Source organism: Leuciscus leuciscus, assembly GCF_965113295.1.
Source record: "Leuciscus leuciscus genome assembly, chromosome: 3".
Classification (NCBI taxonomy): Eukaryota; Metazoa; Chordata; class Actinopteri; order Cypriniformes; family Leuciscidae; genus Leuciscus; species Leuciscus leuciscus.
Window position 1 is genome coordinate 41,316,339 of NC_138727.1, and position 17,312 is coordinate 41,333,650.

At 40.2% G+C, this 17,312-nt stretch overlaps 1 protein-coding gene across 1 annotated transcript; it reads left to right on the forward strand.

The window, feature by feature from the left end:
• The first annotated feature begins 4,801 nt into the window (after window positions 1–4,801).
• Window positions 4,802–8,191, forward strand: adra2c (adrenoceptor alpha 2C). The gene has a single exon (XM_082164898.1). It carries the CDS (start codon window positions 5,247–5,249, stop codon window positions 6,561–6,563), a length of 1,317 nt encoding a protein of 438 aa, XP_082021024.1. The 5' UTR covers window positions 4,802–5,246; the 3' UTR covers window positions 6,564–8,191.
• Window positions 8,192–17,312: the final 9,121 nt, after the last annotated feature.

The following is a 17,312-nucleotide window of genomic DNA, read 5'->3' on the forward strand; positions in this document are numbered from 1 at the left end:
TCCTCCTGGAGAGCCACTGTCCTGCAGAGTTTAGTTCCAACCTGCTTCAGCACACCTGCCTTTGAATACTCAAGTGATTCTGAAGAGCTTGATGAGCTGATTCAGGTGTGTTTGATTAGGGTTGGAACTAAACTTTGCAGGACAGTGGCTCTCCAGGAGCAGGATTGAAGACCTCTGGTCTACATCAATGATATCCTGATCTATTCCCGGAGCCTGGCCGAACATCGCCATCACGTTGCGGAGGTCCTCCAACACCTCAGAGAACATCACCTCTTCCTCAAGCTGACAAATGCTCCTTCCAGTTTCTCGGCTATAAAATCAGTGAACATGACATCCAGATGGACGAGGGGAAGGTGAATGCGGACTGGAACTGGCCCACACCTACCACCATCAAAGAGCTCCAACATTTCTTCAGATCTTCTAATTTCTATCGCTGGTTCATCCATAACTACAGTTCCATCACCTCCCCATTGACCAACCTACTTCAGAAAAAGCCCAAGTCTCTGTCCTGGACACCAGCTGCCAACCAGGCTTTCCAGAGCCTTTAAAGAGTCGTTCACCAATGCACTGCCCAGACCCCAACATGCCGTTCGTCGTCGAGGTCGACGCCTCCACTACAAGGGTAGGAGTGGGGCTATCGCAGCAGGGGAATACAGCACGTCTCCATCCATGCGCCGCCTTCTATAAGAAACTATCCCCGGTGGAGATTAATTACGATATTGGTAACCGAGAACTACTGGCCATCAAGCTCGCCTTGGAGGAGTGGAGACACTGGTTGGAGGGTGCTAAGGAGAGATTCACAGTTCTCACCAATCACAAAAATCTGCAATATCTCCGAGATGCTAAATGCCTCAACCCCAGACAGGCAAGATGGGCTTTGTTTTTCACCCGCTTCCATTTCACCATCTCCTATCGTCCCGGTACAAAGAATCTCAAGGCTGATGCTCTATCCCGTCTCCATAACTTTGAAGAGAAATCCAAAGACCCGGAGCCCATCTTGCCTCAAAAGATCATCCTGTGCCCCATCCAGTGGTCCATCCATCAGCAAATTTCCTCCTCCAGTGTCTCCGAGCCATCACCGCCGGGGTGTCCACCCGGTCGTACCTACATTCCCCGGTCACAACGCTATAATATCACGCACTCTGCACATTCTTCCGTGGGCACTGGCCATCCAGGGGCCAACCGCACCCTCTCACTGCTACAGGATCGCTTCTGGTGGCCCAACATGGCCAGGGATGTGAGAAGGTTTGTCCAGGGATGCCCAGACTGCGCCATCTCCAAGAGCCCATGCCGTCTTCCATCTGGCAAGCTCCTTCCGTTGCCCGCTCCCCGACACCCTGGTCACACCTAGGAGTAGGTAATACATGTATCCTAGTCATTGTTGACCAATTCTCCAAATCCTGCCATCTGATTCCTTTGAAAGGTCTACCTACTGCCATAAGCACTGCAGAGCTATTCTTCAACCACGTTTTCCGACACTATGGGATTCCTGAGGACATCGTGTCAGATCGAGGCCCACAGTTCATCTTCCAGGTCTGGAGGGCTTTCTTCAGACTCCTAGGTGTGACCGTCAGTCTCTCATCCAGATACAATCCTCAGACAAACGAGCAAACGGAGAGGAAGATCCAGGATATTGGGTGCATTCTGAGAACCTTCTGCCACGGTCATCAGAACTCTTGGAACCAGTTCCTAGGCTGGGCCGAGTACGCGCAGAACTCCCTCCGTCAGCCTGCCACTGGACTCCCTCCCTTCCAGGGCGTGCTCCAGCCTCCACTGTTCCCATGGTCCGGGGAGCCCTCCGACGTCCCCTTCGTCGACTACTGGTTCCGAGAGGGTCTGGGACGATGCACATCACCTTCAAGGGGCAGTGCGCAGACAAAAGACCCAGGCAGACACTCAGAGCGGAACCATCTCTCTGAGTGCCAGGGCAGAAGGTCTGGTTTTCCACATCAAGCTGCAACTGCACTGCAAGAAGCTGAGTCCCAGATTCGTTGGCCCCTTCATCACCCAACAGATCAACCCAGTCACCTACCAGCTGCAGTTACCCTCACACTACAGGATTCACTCTACCTTTCATGTTTCACTCTTCAAGCCCTATCACTCGCCTGTTTCTGTTCCCTCCACAGAGCCTGGCCCGACAGAGGAACCCCCCCTTCCGTTAATACTGGAGGATGGAATGTTCTACACCGTCCATGAGATCTTGGACTCCCGGCACCATGTTGGCTGTCTGGAGTATCTGGTGGACTGGGAGGGCTACGGACTGTCAGGGATCAGCCAAGCTGCACCACCACACAATCACAGAGATCGCTGTCACCTGAGTACTAATCACCCGCACCTGTGCACGTCATCTGAACCATAGATATCATATATAAACACTAGATGTCTTATGGCGCCGTCACTTCCGGCATCACCGTTCGGCCATCTTGTCACAGTGAAGCTGTGAATTAGGGTGAGTGATCAGCATGCACACAAATCCTCTCATCTCGCTGAAATCTTGACGGATTTACAAACGGTTTGGTTTCTTACAAACGTTATTAACGTGGCTATAATTCCGAATGCTTGAACATGCATGTTGTAATTATTCAAATGTATGCAGTGTCATAACTACATCTCTGACGTTTATAACAAACCAAACCGTTTGAAAATCGGTAGAAAATCAAGCAAGTTATGGTTATTTAAAAGTACATGCACCATTAAACGAGTGAGTGAGCGAGCGCCCTGTGATAAGATGGCCGCCACGTGCGGACGTCGACCTCCATTGGCCAGCAGCGCGCACGAGACATCTAGCCTTTATATATGATATCTATGATCTGAACATCAGCACAAAAGCACTCACCTCACACAGTCACATTGTCTGGTCTCGTTTGAGTAAGGGCTCACTTCCCTGTTACTCTTACCTTCCTACGATTGATGTTTAGTGTGATCGTCTACCGTCCTGTTTCTCCAAAGTCTCCATCGTCTTCCTGGTTCCTGTCATCACTCAGCTACTTCTCTCCGTTCCACTGTGTGTACTCCAGTTATCTCTCACCTCAGCATCCAAGACCTCCTTCATCTGCAAAAGAACCACACTGTCAGTATATCTCACCATTCAAAGACATTCCTCTATCGTCACCCACTGGTGTTCACCGCTACTTGTTTCAATAAACCTGTTTCTTACCAGTATAATTTTGTCTTGAGTCTCTGTTCCATAACATACAGATGCTTTCATTAGGGCTGTCCAGTACATGTTACCTTTTACACAACTAAACATTTCATTGTGGCATGTAATGAGATCTAAACTAAACAGAATTATATATACATTTTCAATTTGATAACTTTAACATTTAATTTAATAAAAAAACAATGTTGACATGAAAATCAATAAATCCAATGTGGGTTGATCAAAGATATGACATTGTTGTGAGGTTTTGTGCCAATTTAAACAATCAGATGGTTTTTTTTTTGACAAAATGTTCTTCTAGTCTAAATGAATGGATACTGACGCTAATATTTTCAGATCAGGATGAGTTACAGTAATTTAGCAGCCTCTGCCATTTATCACATGGCACCCTTTACAAAGATGGACTGAACTCCATTGGACATCACTGATAAGTTTCCTGCATTCTGTCTCATTCACTCTGATGCTCATCTCTTTAACGGGACCCATGGCCACCTCTTTAACCTCTCTGATGGGTCTCTCACAAAATCATTGATTAGTTGCTCTCCATTGCAGTCTATCGTGCTCTGCAGCAGTATGTTGACGAGTTGTAAGTACACACACACAGACACAGACACACACAGACACAGGGTTTCCATGTTTTATGGGGACTTTCCAAAGAAATAATGATTTTATACTGTACAAACTGTAACCTAGCCCTAAACCTATGCCCATCAAACATAACTTTCTGCATTTTTACATTATTTAGTATATAAGCTGTTTTCCTCATGGGGACCAAAAAATTTCCCCACAAGATCAAAAAAAAAAAAGAATCTGGTTGCCTATTAATATCCATGTGGGGACATTTTGCCCCCACAACAAAGGGAATATCTGAAACACACACACACTCACACAGGGAGAGAGAATGTATATAGAACAGTAAACAATATCCTACTTGCCATATTAGATAAACTGGTAATACTATAATAAAAACGAATTGTTTCACCATCTTGTTTGAAACATGTACAAAATAAAACACAAAATAAAATAGTTCCAAATAGGTTTTGTTTTAAATAAGTAAATTTAATTATGAAAGACAAACAGGCTACTTTAAATAAAAGGTAGCCTTAGATGAATCACATTTGGTGTAAAATTAGACTGTGATTTTGTGTATTTTAGCTTCAACCTATACCTGTACTAAAACTATGCTGAAGTGTTTGAAAAAAAAAAAATGCATTTTTGATTATCCGTTTTGATATTAGTTGGCTAAAATTCAACGCTTACTTGTGAAAATAAGACCAAAGAGAATGAGGAAAGTATATGGTTGACTTGAACGGGGTTTCCCATTTTTTAAAAGCACAATCCCATTGTTACAACAGTGACACCCAGCGAGCACAAATGTCGAAAGCGAGTTCACAGCCCTTTCCCACCCCTGAACACGTTATCCTGTCAACGCCTATAGTAGGCTACTCTAAAATAAAATACATTTATTTTTTCTAACAAATACTGTCTACCTAACAAATACTTTCCTTTGTTTGTTTGCCCCTGCTATAGCTATTGAGGTCTGTTCAGAGACACGTAAAGATAAACCGCTGAAGCAGAAATGCATAAAAACGCGCTATGGTCTGATATAAAATGTCCAGTGCAACATACAAAATGACGCTAAACGGTGTTCGGGTAGTTCAGGAGTCGGTTCTCCTCTCCGTCTGACTCTCTCCAAGGGCGGGGCGGCGCTCCATCAGTTTAATGTTGTCAGCACGTGTGTAGTTGAGTCCCGGGCGCGCAGAGCAGAGCGCGCGGTGTTTCGCTCGGGTGGAGAGAGCGCAAGGATGCTGAGAGAGACGCCCGTGAGAGGACGAACAGGTCGCACGGATGTAAGAGACGGTGATGGTTACTTCAAACTCACCCCGGGATGGGTCTTTTTTTCAAAAGCCGCAACCAAATGAGCCGTAGGAGGAATTGTGTGGAAAAGAAAAAAGACGCGAACGGGATTAAAATAAGAATACAAGGTAAGAAAAAACGGAGAGGAACCTGCAACTAACTTACAAACAGAATATTCGCGAAGACGCGCGTGTATTGATTGGACAGCAGAGCTTTTTTCTGATTCAATATGCATAACTTAAGCATTATGAGCGAAGTGGACACTTACATTGACATTGGTTTTACATCCTCTTGGAATTCTACATCCTCTGGGAATTCTACAAGTCGCTATTCTCCGGCCACCATTATAGGGCTCGCGGGGCTGGTGAGCTTCCTCATCTTGTTTACAATTGTGGGGAATGTGCTGGTCGTTATCGCTGTTTTAACGAGCAGAGCGCTCAAGCCTCCACAAAACCTTTTCCTTGTGTCTCTAGCCAGTGCGGACATTCTGGTGGCCACACTGATTATCCCATTCTCTCTGGCCAATGAATTAATGGGCTACTGGTTTTTTGGGAAAGTTTGGTGTGATATCTATCTAGCACTAGATGTTCTTTTCTGCACATCTTCTATTGTTCACCTCTGTGCCATAAGTCTGGACAGATACTGGTCTGTAACACAGGCGGTCGAGTACAACTTAAAGCGGACGCCTCGCAGGGTAAAGGGCATGATTGTGGTGGTATGGTTGATCTCGGCTGTAATCTCCTTCCCACCGCTCATCTCCATGGACCGGAATAAAGATGTTGACAAGAACGAACCGCAATGCCAGCTGAACGACCACACGTGGTACATCTTGTACTCCAGCATCGGGTCATTCTTTGCCCCGTGTGTCATCATGATCCTTGTTTACATTCGAATCTACCAGGTGGCTAAGACGAGAACCCGAAATATGTCGGAAAAGCGCCGCGATCCGGACGGCGCGTCAGGAACGCCACGGCTGGAGAACGGCTTGAGCCGTGAGGATTCTAGGCGAGAAAACGGGCACTGTCCCTCGCCACCAACAGGGGAACGCAAAATAGGCGAGGATGACCCAGATGCCGATCTGGATGACAGCAGCTCATCTGATGAAAAGGCCAAACGGGTGCAAAACGAGACGGGGCCCTCACGAAAAGACCGTCGATCCAGCCGCAAGAACAGCTCCAGCTCCAAGCACTCCAGCCGAAAGTCCCGAGCCAGCAGCAAGTCCCTAGACCTGTTCTCCTCCCGCAGAAAAAGGAGGAACACCATTTCGAGAAAAAAAATTTCCCAGGCACGAGAGAAGCGGTTCACCTTCGTGCTGGCCGTGGTCATGGGGGTGTTCGTGGTCTGCTGGTTTCCGTTCTTCTTCAGCTACAGCCTGTATGGGATCTGCAGGGAGCCCTGCGCCATCCCTGACACCCTTTTCAAGTTTTTCTTCTGGATCGGTTACTGCAACAGCTCCCTCAATCCCGTCATCTACACAATTTTCAACCAGGACTTCCGGCGAGCTTTTCAGAAGATCCTGTGCAAACCCTGGAAAAGATCTTTTTAGAGGACATCGGCAGCTAGTTTGCAGCATCCAGTGCCATTTACAGGTGGTTGACAAGAAAGACGTTTTCAAAAATACCACTCTCTTTGCATTGACAATCTATACACAACAATGACATTGATATTTTTTGCTACTTTGTTGTGTAATGCTCTCCTTGCATCTGTGAGGACAACGGAGGCTGGTCTCATAGTTTGGACTAAAAAGCTAAAGATGCTTAAAAAAAAAAAAAAAACCCTCCTGAATTGGGCAGCACTGTACTGCATTAGAGGAAACAGGCTTATCTTTATTATGGCTGCAGGCACTTTGAAGTTATCAAGAGATATTTTTTATGATGAGTATGCACATATGGCTTGTGTCATTGTGACTAGAGAGCTATGTAACATGAAAGGCTGTCTCCTTTTATATGGTGACACACAAAAAAAGACAAGAGAAGTAAATTTCCAGAAAGTGTGCAGTTTCTTTCCAGCTGAGAGAGACAAAACGGACACAGTTGGTTAGGGAGGACGAGAGGGTTGTCATCGGATGACAGATGGAAGGAGAGAGTTGCCCTGATGTGGTTGAGTATTGCGAGGTTCCTCCTGAGGGTGCAAAGTCCTGACTGAACAGAGCTCTATTACAAACTGTTCTTAACTGTCCTTCAGTGAAACGAATCATTGCATTGCTGCTCTTTAACATGCCATAAAAAAAGTATACAGAAGTGCTATTTACTGGACTAGACTTTTCAATGATGATAACATTTATTTATCGACAGGATTTATTTATCAGATTATAAACTATTTAAGCTTTGTGGCTATGCTTGTACAGTGTCTCCCATTTGTTCAAAATATCAAAGTGATATAATGCAAAGTATGATATATGAGGCTGTTGTAAATTTATAAGAGCAAAACTGCCTCTCTTTTTTTGGTTGTTTTTGTATATTATGAAACATCTGTCTTTATGGATGTTGGGCTTCTCTCCTTTTCTATTCCATATACTTGTGATATCTTCAAAATGACTGACAGGTCACTACAAGCACAGCTGATGATCAAACAAAAGTGAACAAATAAATGGATTGTAATTCTCTTTTTACTGTGAACAGAGCATAAGCTTTATAATTCACGCTTCATGTCTCTAAAGTGGGCTTATCATAATTTGAAATGGCTGTGATTAAACATTGTGTGAGGTTTTGCCATTTTGCAGGTACAATATTCCATTCAGCTCAGAACAGAAAAATAAATAAAATAAAATCAGAATCTGAATTAATTGAATCTAATTGTCCGAGACTGTTTGCAATAGTTGAAATGATGTTCAACGTGACTCTGATGCCTATGCAGTGCTGCACAGAATTGTTAGGTCAACATTGTGGTATGACACTGTTACTTATTGAAGAAAAATAAACTATGCAACAGTTAGTGGTAGAGGGAAATATTTAAACCCAACATTTCATTTCCAGAAGGAATAAGATATTCTCATAGTACATAATTTGATTCAGTCATTGTCATATACAGTAGTTATGGTAACTTTACAATAAGGTCCATTAGTTAACATTAGTTAATGTATTAGCTAACATGAACTAACCATGAGCAATACATTTGTTACTGTATTTGTTAATCTTCGTTAATGTTAGTTAATAAAAATAAAGCTGTTCATTGTTTGTTTGTTCACAGTGCATTAACTAATGTTGACAATATTTTAATAAAGTATTAGTAAATATTGCAATTAACATTTACAAAGATTAATAAATGCTTAATAAGTGCAGTTAATTATTAGTTCATGCTAACTAATGTAGTTAACTAATGTAAACTAATGAACTTTAGTGTAAAGTGTTACCGTAGTTATAAATGATCTGTATATCAAGATTATTGGTATAATCTTTGTAATGTAATATTTAGTTACTGTTAAATATTTATATTTGATAATTTTTTTATAAATATGTTTATTCAATTTTAGTTTAAAATGTTTATTTTATTTTATATATAATAAAATTATAAATGATATAATTGAACTTTATTAAAATGTTATTCAATCTTTGATCCTAAACATTGGACTACAACATTTTGGATAGAACATTTTGGATATTGTATACAGCTGAGTTTAGAAATATCAGAGAAAATATTATTTATTTTTTCAAATGGATACATAATGTATTCTTTTCGTCAACTGGATAGTGTCACAGCTTTCAATTCACAGTGACTCTGCTTGTAAAATTCAAATAAAATAGAACAAGAACAGCTGATCACAGAGACAGAATGGTCTGGCTTGTAGGTTAGAAAGCCCTTAAGGAAGATTACTGTTTTTAGTAGCATTGGATGATTGTTTATACTCATAAACTAAATAAAGTCTTCAAATATTATGTTTGTGTTCTCAGAACAATTATGATATTCTCGGTTTATAAACAATTCCATTCCACTCTAAAATGTGACTGAGAATCTAAAGCTGATTGCAAAAACGTATTGTCATAGCGCTGGTTCAGACCTGAGGAGTATAAATTGAGTTTCTATTCAAACCATTCAAAGATTTTTGTATAAGAAATGAAAAGGGAAATCTATCTTCACCCACATCGCAGCTCCATGAGATATTTAACACCAATGTTCACTTTGGATTGAGTCCGAGTGAGATAAAGGGCGAGAAACTTCACTGTCAGTCAGAGCATAAGTACTGCAATTGAAGAAGACTCCTCATAAATTTTTTGATCCATCTGGATGATGGGTGCCGCTTGGGCCAAAGCTGCGTGAAAAATAAATTGAGTTTGACATACTTACAAATTCAAAATGTCATACATTTGCTCATTATTCACCACATTGGAAGGAAGTTTCGGTGATAGAACTGTCAAGTTTTATATTCTGTAATTGAAGGGCTGCGAGTCTGTGAATGTTTCATTTTTTTTAAATTGGAGGAGAAAAAATGATTCCCAAAGCAATGTTAGGTAATTTGTTTCGCCATCACACCGAACAGATTAAATTACCTTGACTCCTTTACAAGCTTTTATGAAAATACTTTTAATTGATTCAAACTCAGCATGCCAGAAGAATAGCGCATTATGTTCCACCACAAACAGATTGCAAACACATTCAGTGTCAAATGCATTGCTTAATGTCATGTGGCTGAGATGACTTTAGATAGGCCATTTACGCAAAGCACAACTTCAAGCTCACACTTTTTTATCAAATATATTGGATTTCTACTGGGCTCTGATTGTTGTCAAAATCAAAGAAAGGAAAGGAATGGAAAGGTATAAGCAAAGGAAAGGAACGTTAATAAATAATTGCTGTGCCTTTGGCGCTGTGCTACTGTTAGTGCAGTCCATGCTCTTGGAGGATCAGAGAGGAAAGCCTTTGACCGATGTGATGATTTGATTCTGCTTTTACCAGTGGCAGTGCTGGGAATGAGTACACGAAGCCCAAAGCTTTTCTGCCTTCTTGGCTGCCAATTAGAACTGCCATATGTCAGAGGATCTAAAATGATTAACGGCTATATAAACTTATTCAGTATGGGGTGACTTCAATCATCCTTTCTCATTATTCAATAAAACTACTTTCATGGTGTATTGAATCTCTTCATCTGAGACTGAATAATCTAGCTTGGGAACTGATGGCATTGTCTGAGCATCTATAGCTATTTGCATTTTGTGCAAACAAGATGCTATTGTATTTATTTGCACTTGATGCCAATCTACCTTTATTTACATTTAGCATAAATATCATCTTCTTGCCACTGGAAAACATTTAAAAAAAAATATTATCAATGATTCACTAGTTATTGATTGCTGTCTCCTCATAAAAGTTGTTATTTACCGTATACTATTTAGGTTATATTGCAAACCTTCAGTTTCTACAATACATGATCTCTTAGCTGACCTTAGCATAGCCTTTTGCTGCTGGACTCATTCTGCAAGGTTCAATTTGCTGTAAGTTCAGAGATACGCATCTTCATGCCAGGTTAAGTAAAGGATGCTTGAGTATTTATTGCCTTTCAGCTTGAATAGCTCTCTGACCTCCCTGAATAACAGATTGCTTTCTACTTTAACTGTCGTTTCCCTGTTTCCAATTATAATGTTCTTGCTTCAGTGATGTAGTGATCCTATTTGCCACCTTATGATTTTCACAAATGTAACTAAAAAAGTAAACATGCATCTTTTTATATGTTGTGTTTACAGCTAGAAATGAGCACTTCAACCTATACAAAAAAAGAAGAAGCATACTGGCATACAGTATACAGTGTTGGGGGTAACTCATTACAAGTAACTTGAGTTATGTAATCAGATTACTTTTTTCAAGTAACTAGTAAAGTAACACATTCATTTTAAAATTTACATCAAAATATCTGAGTTACTTTTTCAAATAAGTAACACAAGTTACTTTGTTTTCCCATTATTGACTGACAGCTCTCTTGTCCCCATGTTGAGAGAGATCGAAGTGCAGAGGTGTTCTATGTGTGTGTGTGTGTGTGTGTGTGTGTACATGATGGTTAGTGTCATTCTAGACTAAATGTGAGTGTGCATTTACTCATCTCACTTGCACACAAAAAATATGAAATATTCCTCTAAATTAATAAAATCAGTGAAATGCAGAATCAGAATGCAAACCTCCAATAACTAAATATGCTAAATAAAACGTAAAAAATAAAAGTAACGCAAAAGTAGCGTGACACATTACTTTTTTAAAAAGGTAACTAACACAATTAGTTACTTTTTAAGGGAGTAACGCATTATTGTAATGCATTACTTTTCAAAGTAACTTTCCCCAACACTGGTCATATAGGGTAGAGCATGTCACTAGCAATGGCAATGTCATGGGTTTGATTCCCTGGGATTGCCGGAATTTAAATGTATAGACTGAATGCAATATAAATTGCTTTGGAAAAAAGCGTCTGCCAAATGCATAAACCTAAATGTATTAGCATTAGCATTAACATTTGCAAATCAAATCAGTGATGACATCAAGTCCGCTGCAGAACATTGCAAGTGAGGTTGGTCTGATTGTTGCTATAGAGACTAGTGTGATCAATTGTATTGTCACTAAACTTCACTGATTCATGGGGCTTCAGAAGGAAGGCAAAATCCTAAATATGCCGTGACTCATGGTATGAGATTTTCAAAGACCATGGCTGTCTAAAATGAGCAGTCATTACAGACTGTTAGAACTCATATATACAGTCACATACAAATGATGCTCTGAATTTCAACAAACCACAAATATTTTGTGTTGCTTGCCTGAGGTGTACTGTGTGTCTCTTAGAGTGTTATGTAGTTTCTGGATGATTACTTGCTTGTCTATGATATTACGGTTGGTTCTTATACATGGTTCAGATCCATTTTCAATTCAAATATGCAGTACTGTTTGGTTTTGGTAAAAATGTAAGTCTCTAATAATTGATTATTTGTTCAATAATACAGTAAAATCAGTAATATTGTGAAATGGTATTACAATTTCAAATAACTTTTCTATTTTAATACATTTCAAAATGTAATTTATTCCTGTGAGAGTAAAGCTGAATTTTCAGCATCATTAATCCAGTCTTCAGTGTCACATGATCCTTCAGAAATCATTCTAATATGCTGATTTGCTGCTTAATAAACCTTTCTTATTATTATTAATGCTGAAAAGATACAGAAATAGAAAGTTCATATAGAATAGAAAGATCAGAAGAACAACATTTATTTAAAATATAAATCTTTTTAAATATTATAGATGTCTTTACTGTCACTTTACTGTCAATTTAATACATATTTGATGAAAAATCTTTCTGAACCCAAACTTTTAAACAGTAGTGTATTTTTGCCCATTATGCCATCTGCCACAAAACAACAGTAAGTCTGAAAATAATAATCAGCATAATCTGACGTATCATTCATGTCTGTAGCATAACAAACTGTGTTGGACAAGTTAAGTGGCAAATTTTATTTTTTAAGGCAAAAATCTGAGCATTAATAATAGTGATTACTTAATAAGTTTCACCCCTCCAGTTCCTGTAATTCATTTGTTTTTAGTTCAGCAGATAATGTAACTTATTTTTTAACCCTCTATTTCTAATCACATTCAGCTTGGTTTAACAAAATGGAAAATTTGGTATATGGGTGTTTCTTATTGCCAAAAATAATCTTGTGTGCTATGTCTCTGAGCAGGAGCTTCACAGGTGTGCGTGAGTGTGAGTCATTAAAAAAAGCCATTTGCAGTCCAAATATTACCATGAATACCTCAGAGCATGAGAGATTACAGAAAAAAAAGGGGAAAAAAGCCTTGAAACGGTTACTCATTCTTTCACACTCCGGCACTCAATGCTAAGCAGACGTAATGACAGACTTGATGACTGCTTAAAACTATTTTGTGGACCGCAGGTGCACAAATGTATTATTATCTCAATCTCCTAAAGCAGAATACAGAGAAGTATTTTGAAAAGAATGCACAAACCTTTGCAAAAGGTTCCAAGACCTTTACAAAGTGACATCACCAACTACTGGCCTGACACGTCAAGCATTTTTAGTCATTTTTTGCGGATCCGTGTGAACGGGGATCGCTTTGACAACGTTGTCGTTTTATGCAGAAAACACAAAGGAAAAACGTTTCTGTTTTTATTACATTGATGTTGTGTAAACGTACCCTTATTGTAATTTCCTTCTTGTATTTCTGTTTCTTGCATTTTCTTTCAGTTTAGTTCTTGATTAACCCTTTTTGGTTGCCTTAGTTACTAATTGGTTTCAGCTGTGTCTATTAGTTTCCTTTGTTTATCCCCTGTACATATTGCCCTGTGTTTCAGTTACTCGTTGGTTTTTGTCTTTGCTTTGTGTGGTTTATGTACTAAATTTATTAAAGACTGTTTATATTGTATCTTATTGGTGCGTGTTGGCTTATCACACCATGACATGACACCTTGTGCTCTAGTATACGTTAACTGAAGCCCCTGTGTACACAAGTTTATTTAAAAGTCAGTGTATATGCAATGAAAGGAATATAAAACATTGATGCGCCCAGAGACCTGCCACCCTGAGTTTAAAACACCTGATGGAATTTTCCATTTTGCATGCATACTTGATTAGCTGAGTTGGAATTAAACTCTGCAGGAAGAAAGAAGGGCAGATTCTGCTAAGAAAGTGTCGTAAAAGAGAATTTGCTGTGTAATTTTTGCTTCAGGAAACACAAACATCCTGCAAAGAAACCAACTGGATTTAAAATAAAAACCTAAAGATCTGTGACAGACAACCACTGAAGTCTTGATGTAATGTGATAGTTTATCCATCACATTTTTTTCCCCACTGTATTGTCATGAGTTGTCATGATACATTTAGGGCCCTATTTTAGTTATTTAAAGGGCGCATAAGTAATATGAGCCTATAGGCGGGTACACAACGCGCAAACACTGTATTACACACACAGGGATGTGCAGCAGCACACAAACATGCTTTTATATTGAAAATAAAAGGATTACAATGTAAAATATTATTATTGTATACATAAAGATATGGTGGAATCCGGCTTGTCCCGTAGATGGTCTGCTCGCCAAGAGCAGATCCGTTTCCTCTCTGGAGACGCGTTCAGTCTTTCCGCTTGCAAATTCCGTCATGTAAACAGCGAATCCGCCATGGCGAGAGAGCGACTGGCTTTTAAAGGGAATGGGAGATTGGGAGACTCTGATTGGTTTATTGCACATTATGCCCAAAACACACCCATTACTCATTAAGAGAATAGAGACAACCCCTTAAGATCATGCGGCGGGTGCGGCGACCAATTTTTCCCGTCGTTAAACTAGAAAAAGTGGATTCGGACACGCCCCAAGTGCACTTGCGCCGTACACTTTAGACCATGCGCTTAGATCGTTAAAATAGGGCCCTTAAACTGTCAAGAATCCATCTGCAAGGATACGAATGAACGAACGAACATACATACTCGCAAATATGTAATGTTTCCTTACTGATTGAAAAGCAGGTGAAAGGTGAACAATTTTAAAAAACCACACACTTCACCCAGGGTCTGAATTTTTCCACACCAAAAAAAAGGCTAAAAATGGACCAATGAATCCAGTTGTAATCATAGAGGGGTGACATTGAAAAACAATATTAATAATATACAACCTTAATGCTAACACTGAAACTGTGATATATATATATATTACCAATGCAAAAAATCTCACCAAACTCATGCACGAGAAAAACGATCTACTTTCTAAGAATCTGACCAAACTCATGCACGATAAATCTTTTTTGCACTTGACATCTGAGAGCTCAGGCAGGCTTTGTAACTGAGAAAAGCTTAATATGTCTTCCCTATCGCTCTCTCTCTCTCTCTCTCTCTCTCTCTCTCTCAGCACATATGAAATTGTCCAATCTGAAACCGTTCCTCTCCTTCTGCTAATTTCACCCTCTCATTAGTAAGCTGTGGGATTCTCTGATCTGTGTGACATGTTCTGTGTAACTGTTCTGTGTAGCTCAGAACCTCTCACAAACACTACAGGAGAGAAAATCACTGCTGGTGATTGTGTAAGAAGTAAGAGTGGGTGTTAACTTCTAGTGCTTCATAACACACTGCCTGAGCTTCAAATTGCTAGAACTCTTTCCGCATGCTCAATGCCTCAAAGAACGGCAGATGAAAAGAACAAAAAATTGTTGAATGACTGATTATTACGATTTTAAAATAAGGGTAATCAGCTTGACATTGTGGGATTGGGACATTATATCTGTGCTTGTCACGATTCACATGCATGCACAGACAGACAGTGTGACATTGCACAGTTGGTGGCTACAAAATAAAGGGAATTTTTTTACAACCTCAGTTTTATTCTCGTCTTGCCTCAGGGATCATATCAGTGAAGACATCCATGAAAGTATACACGCACACACCCCGCAAGGAAGACATCCTTAATTTCTGATCAGATTCTTAGCCATGTTCCCACTGTTCTCGCTTAAGTTTTATCACAGAAAACAAATCAATGGGGAGAAAACAAAAACAGAGAATGCCAAAAAAAAGGTAAAAGCAACTTTCAGCTTACATAACAGGCTATATCACAAGCTTACCTGTCCCAGTTTTGTTCTGCTTAAAGCTTTCTTTTACCACACCACTGTGTTTATACCAGGGTTAATTTCAGACACAGTTTGACAGTTTACGTGTGTATAGACTGCAGTGCAGCTATTTCGCTTTAAAAATAATTTCAGGTTCGAAGACGAGTTAATCTACAGCATTTGTAGCATAATTCTGATTATTTAAAAAAATTAAGTATATTATCAAGTATCAAGGTCAATCAAGTATAGCCAAGACATGATTTTAGTACGATAAAATCACTTACTAACCTTTATGTGTAAATTAATTTCCAGCTGGGACCGAGATGGGTCTTGTGTATGTTGCCCAGTGCAATCCTACATGAAATCCATCTGGGCAATTAACATGGTGCTATTATGGAACCCATGGACAATCCCATACAGAGCCCATTTTTCAGCCCATTTCAAACCCACATGGGCCCCATATACAAATGTTGGCGGGGTTAAGCTGGGACCGAGATGGGTCTTGTGCATGTTGCCCACTTAGGTCCCACCTAGTACCAAGTGCAATCCTACATGAAATCCATCTGGGCAATTAACATGGGGCCATTATGGAACCCGCAGACAATCCCATACAGAGCCCATTTTTCAGCCCATTTCAAACCCACATGGGCCCCACATATAAATGTCGACTGGGTTAAAGCTGGGACAGAGATGGGTCTTGTGCATTTTGCCCACTTGGGTCCCGCCTAGTACCGAGTGCAATCCTACATGAAATCCATCTGGGCAGTTTACATTTACATTTACATTTATTCATTTAGCTGACGCTTCTATCCAAAGCGACTTACAATTGCTATATATGTCAGAGGTCGCACGCCTCTGGAGCAACTAGGGGTTAAGTGTCTTGCTCAGGGACACATTGGTGTCTCACATTGGATTCGAACCCGGGTCTCTCACACCAAAGGCATGTGTCTTATCCATTGCGCCACTACCACCCCTGCAGTTAACATGGGGCCATTATGGAACCCGCGGACAATCCTACATGGGGCCCATTTTTCAGCCCATTTCATACCCATATGGGTCCCACATACAAATGTTGGCTGGGATTTAACAATGTGTTACCATAACAGCATAATGTTGTAAATCCTGTAACGTAACATAAAATGACAAGTTAAACATTACAAATTAAACAATGAGTTTTAACGCAATTATTGCAAGTGATTTTTTTAATAGCTTCACATTTCTACCTTTAAAGCCTCCAAAATCTGTCCCTATTTACCTCCATTGTAAATGCCTCACAGCTTTTGCTTTATTAAAAGAGCGAGGAGTAGAAATACATTTTTGTGGTCACCAACGTTATGCCACAAATGCTCTCAATTGAGCTATTTTGAAATTATGTTTTTTATCAGGGTGGAAATAGCTCCTCCAGTCGAAATTCAGTCATTCCTCATTAGGATACATGGTTTGAAACACTGATTCAAAATTCCTGTTATATTGGTTTACAATCATACCAGAAGGTGATTCTAACAAGTACAAAAATTAGACTGTATTTTCACATGCGCCTCTCTCTCAGGGTGATGGTGAAATATCTTTTCTCATCTCTCGGCACTTTCCCTCTGTGGCCACAATCATTGCGGTAGACAACCAAATAAAACGGTATAGCTAGCCATAATCCCTTAGTTCAAACGACAAGGTCGGAATACAGCGATAATGGGCACCATTGATTTACTCGAGCACTTTTCTCGGAGTTTGTGTTAAATCAGCCCCAGCCGCTTTCAGTGCACAGAGTCACAGACACAGTCGTA

What these genes read in the sequence shown, in the direction of transcription:
- adra2c (XM_082164898.1), top strand. Translation starts at nt 5,247, where the DNA reads ATGCATAACTTAAGCATTATGAGCGAAGTGGACACTTACATTGACATT.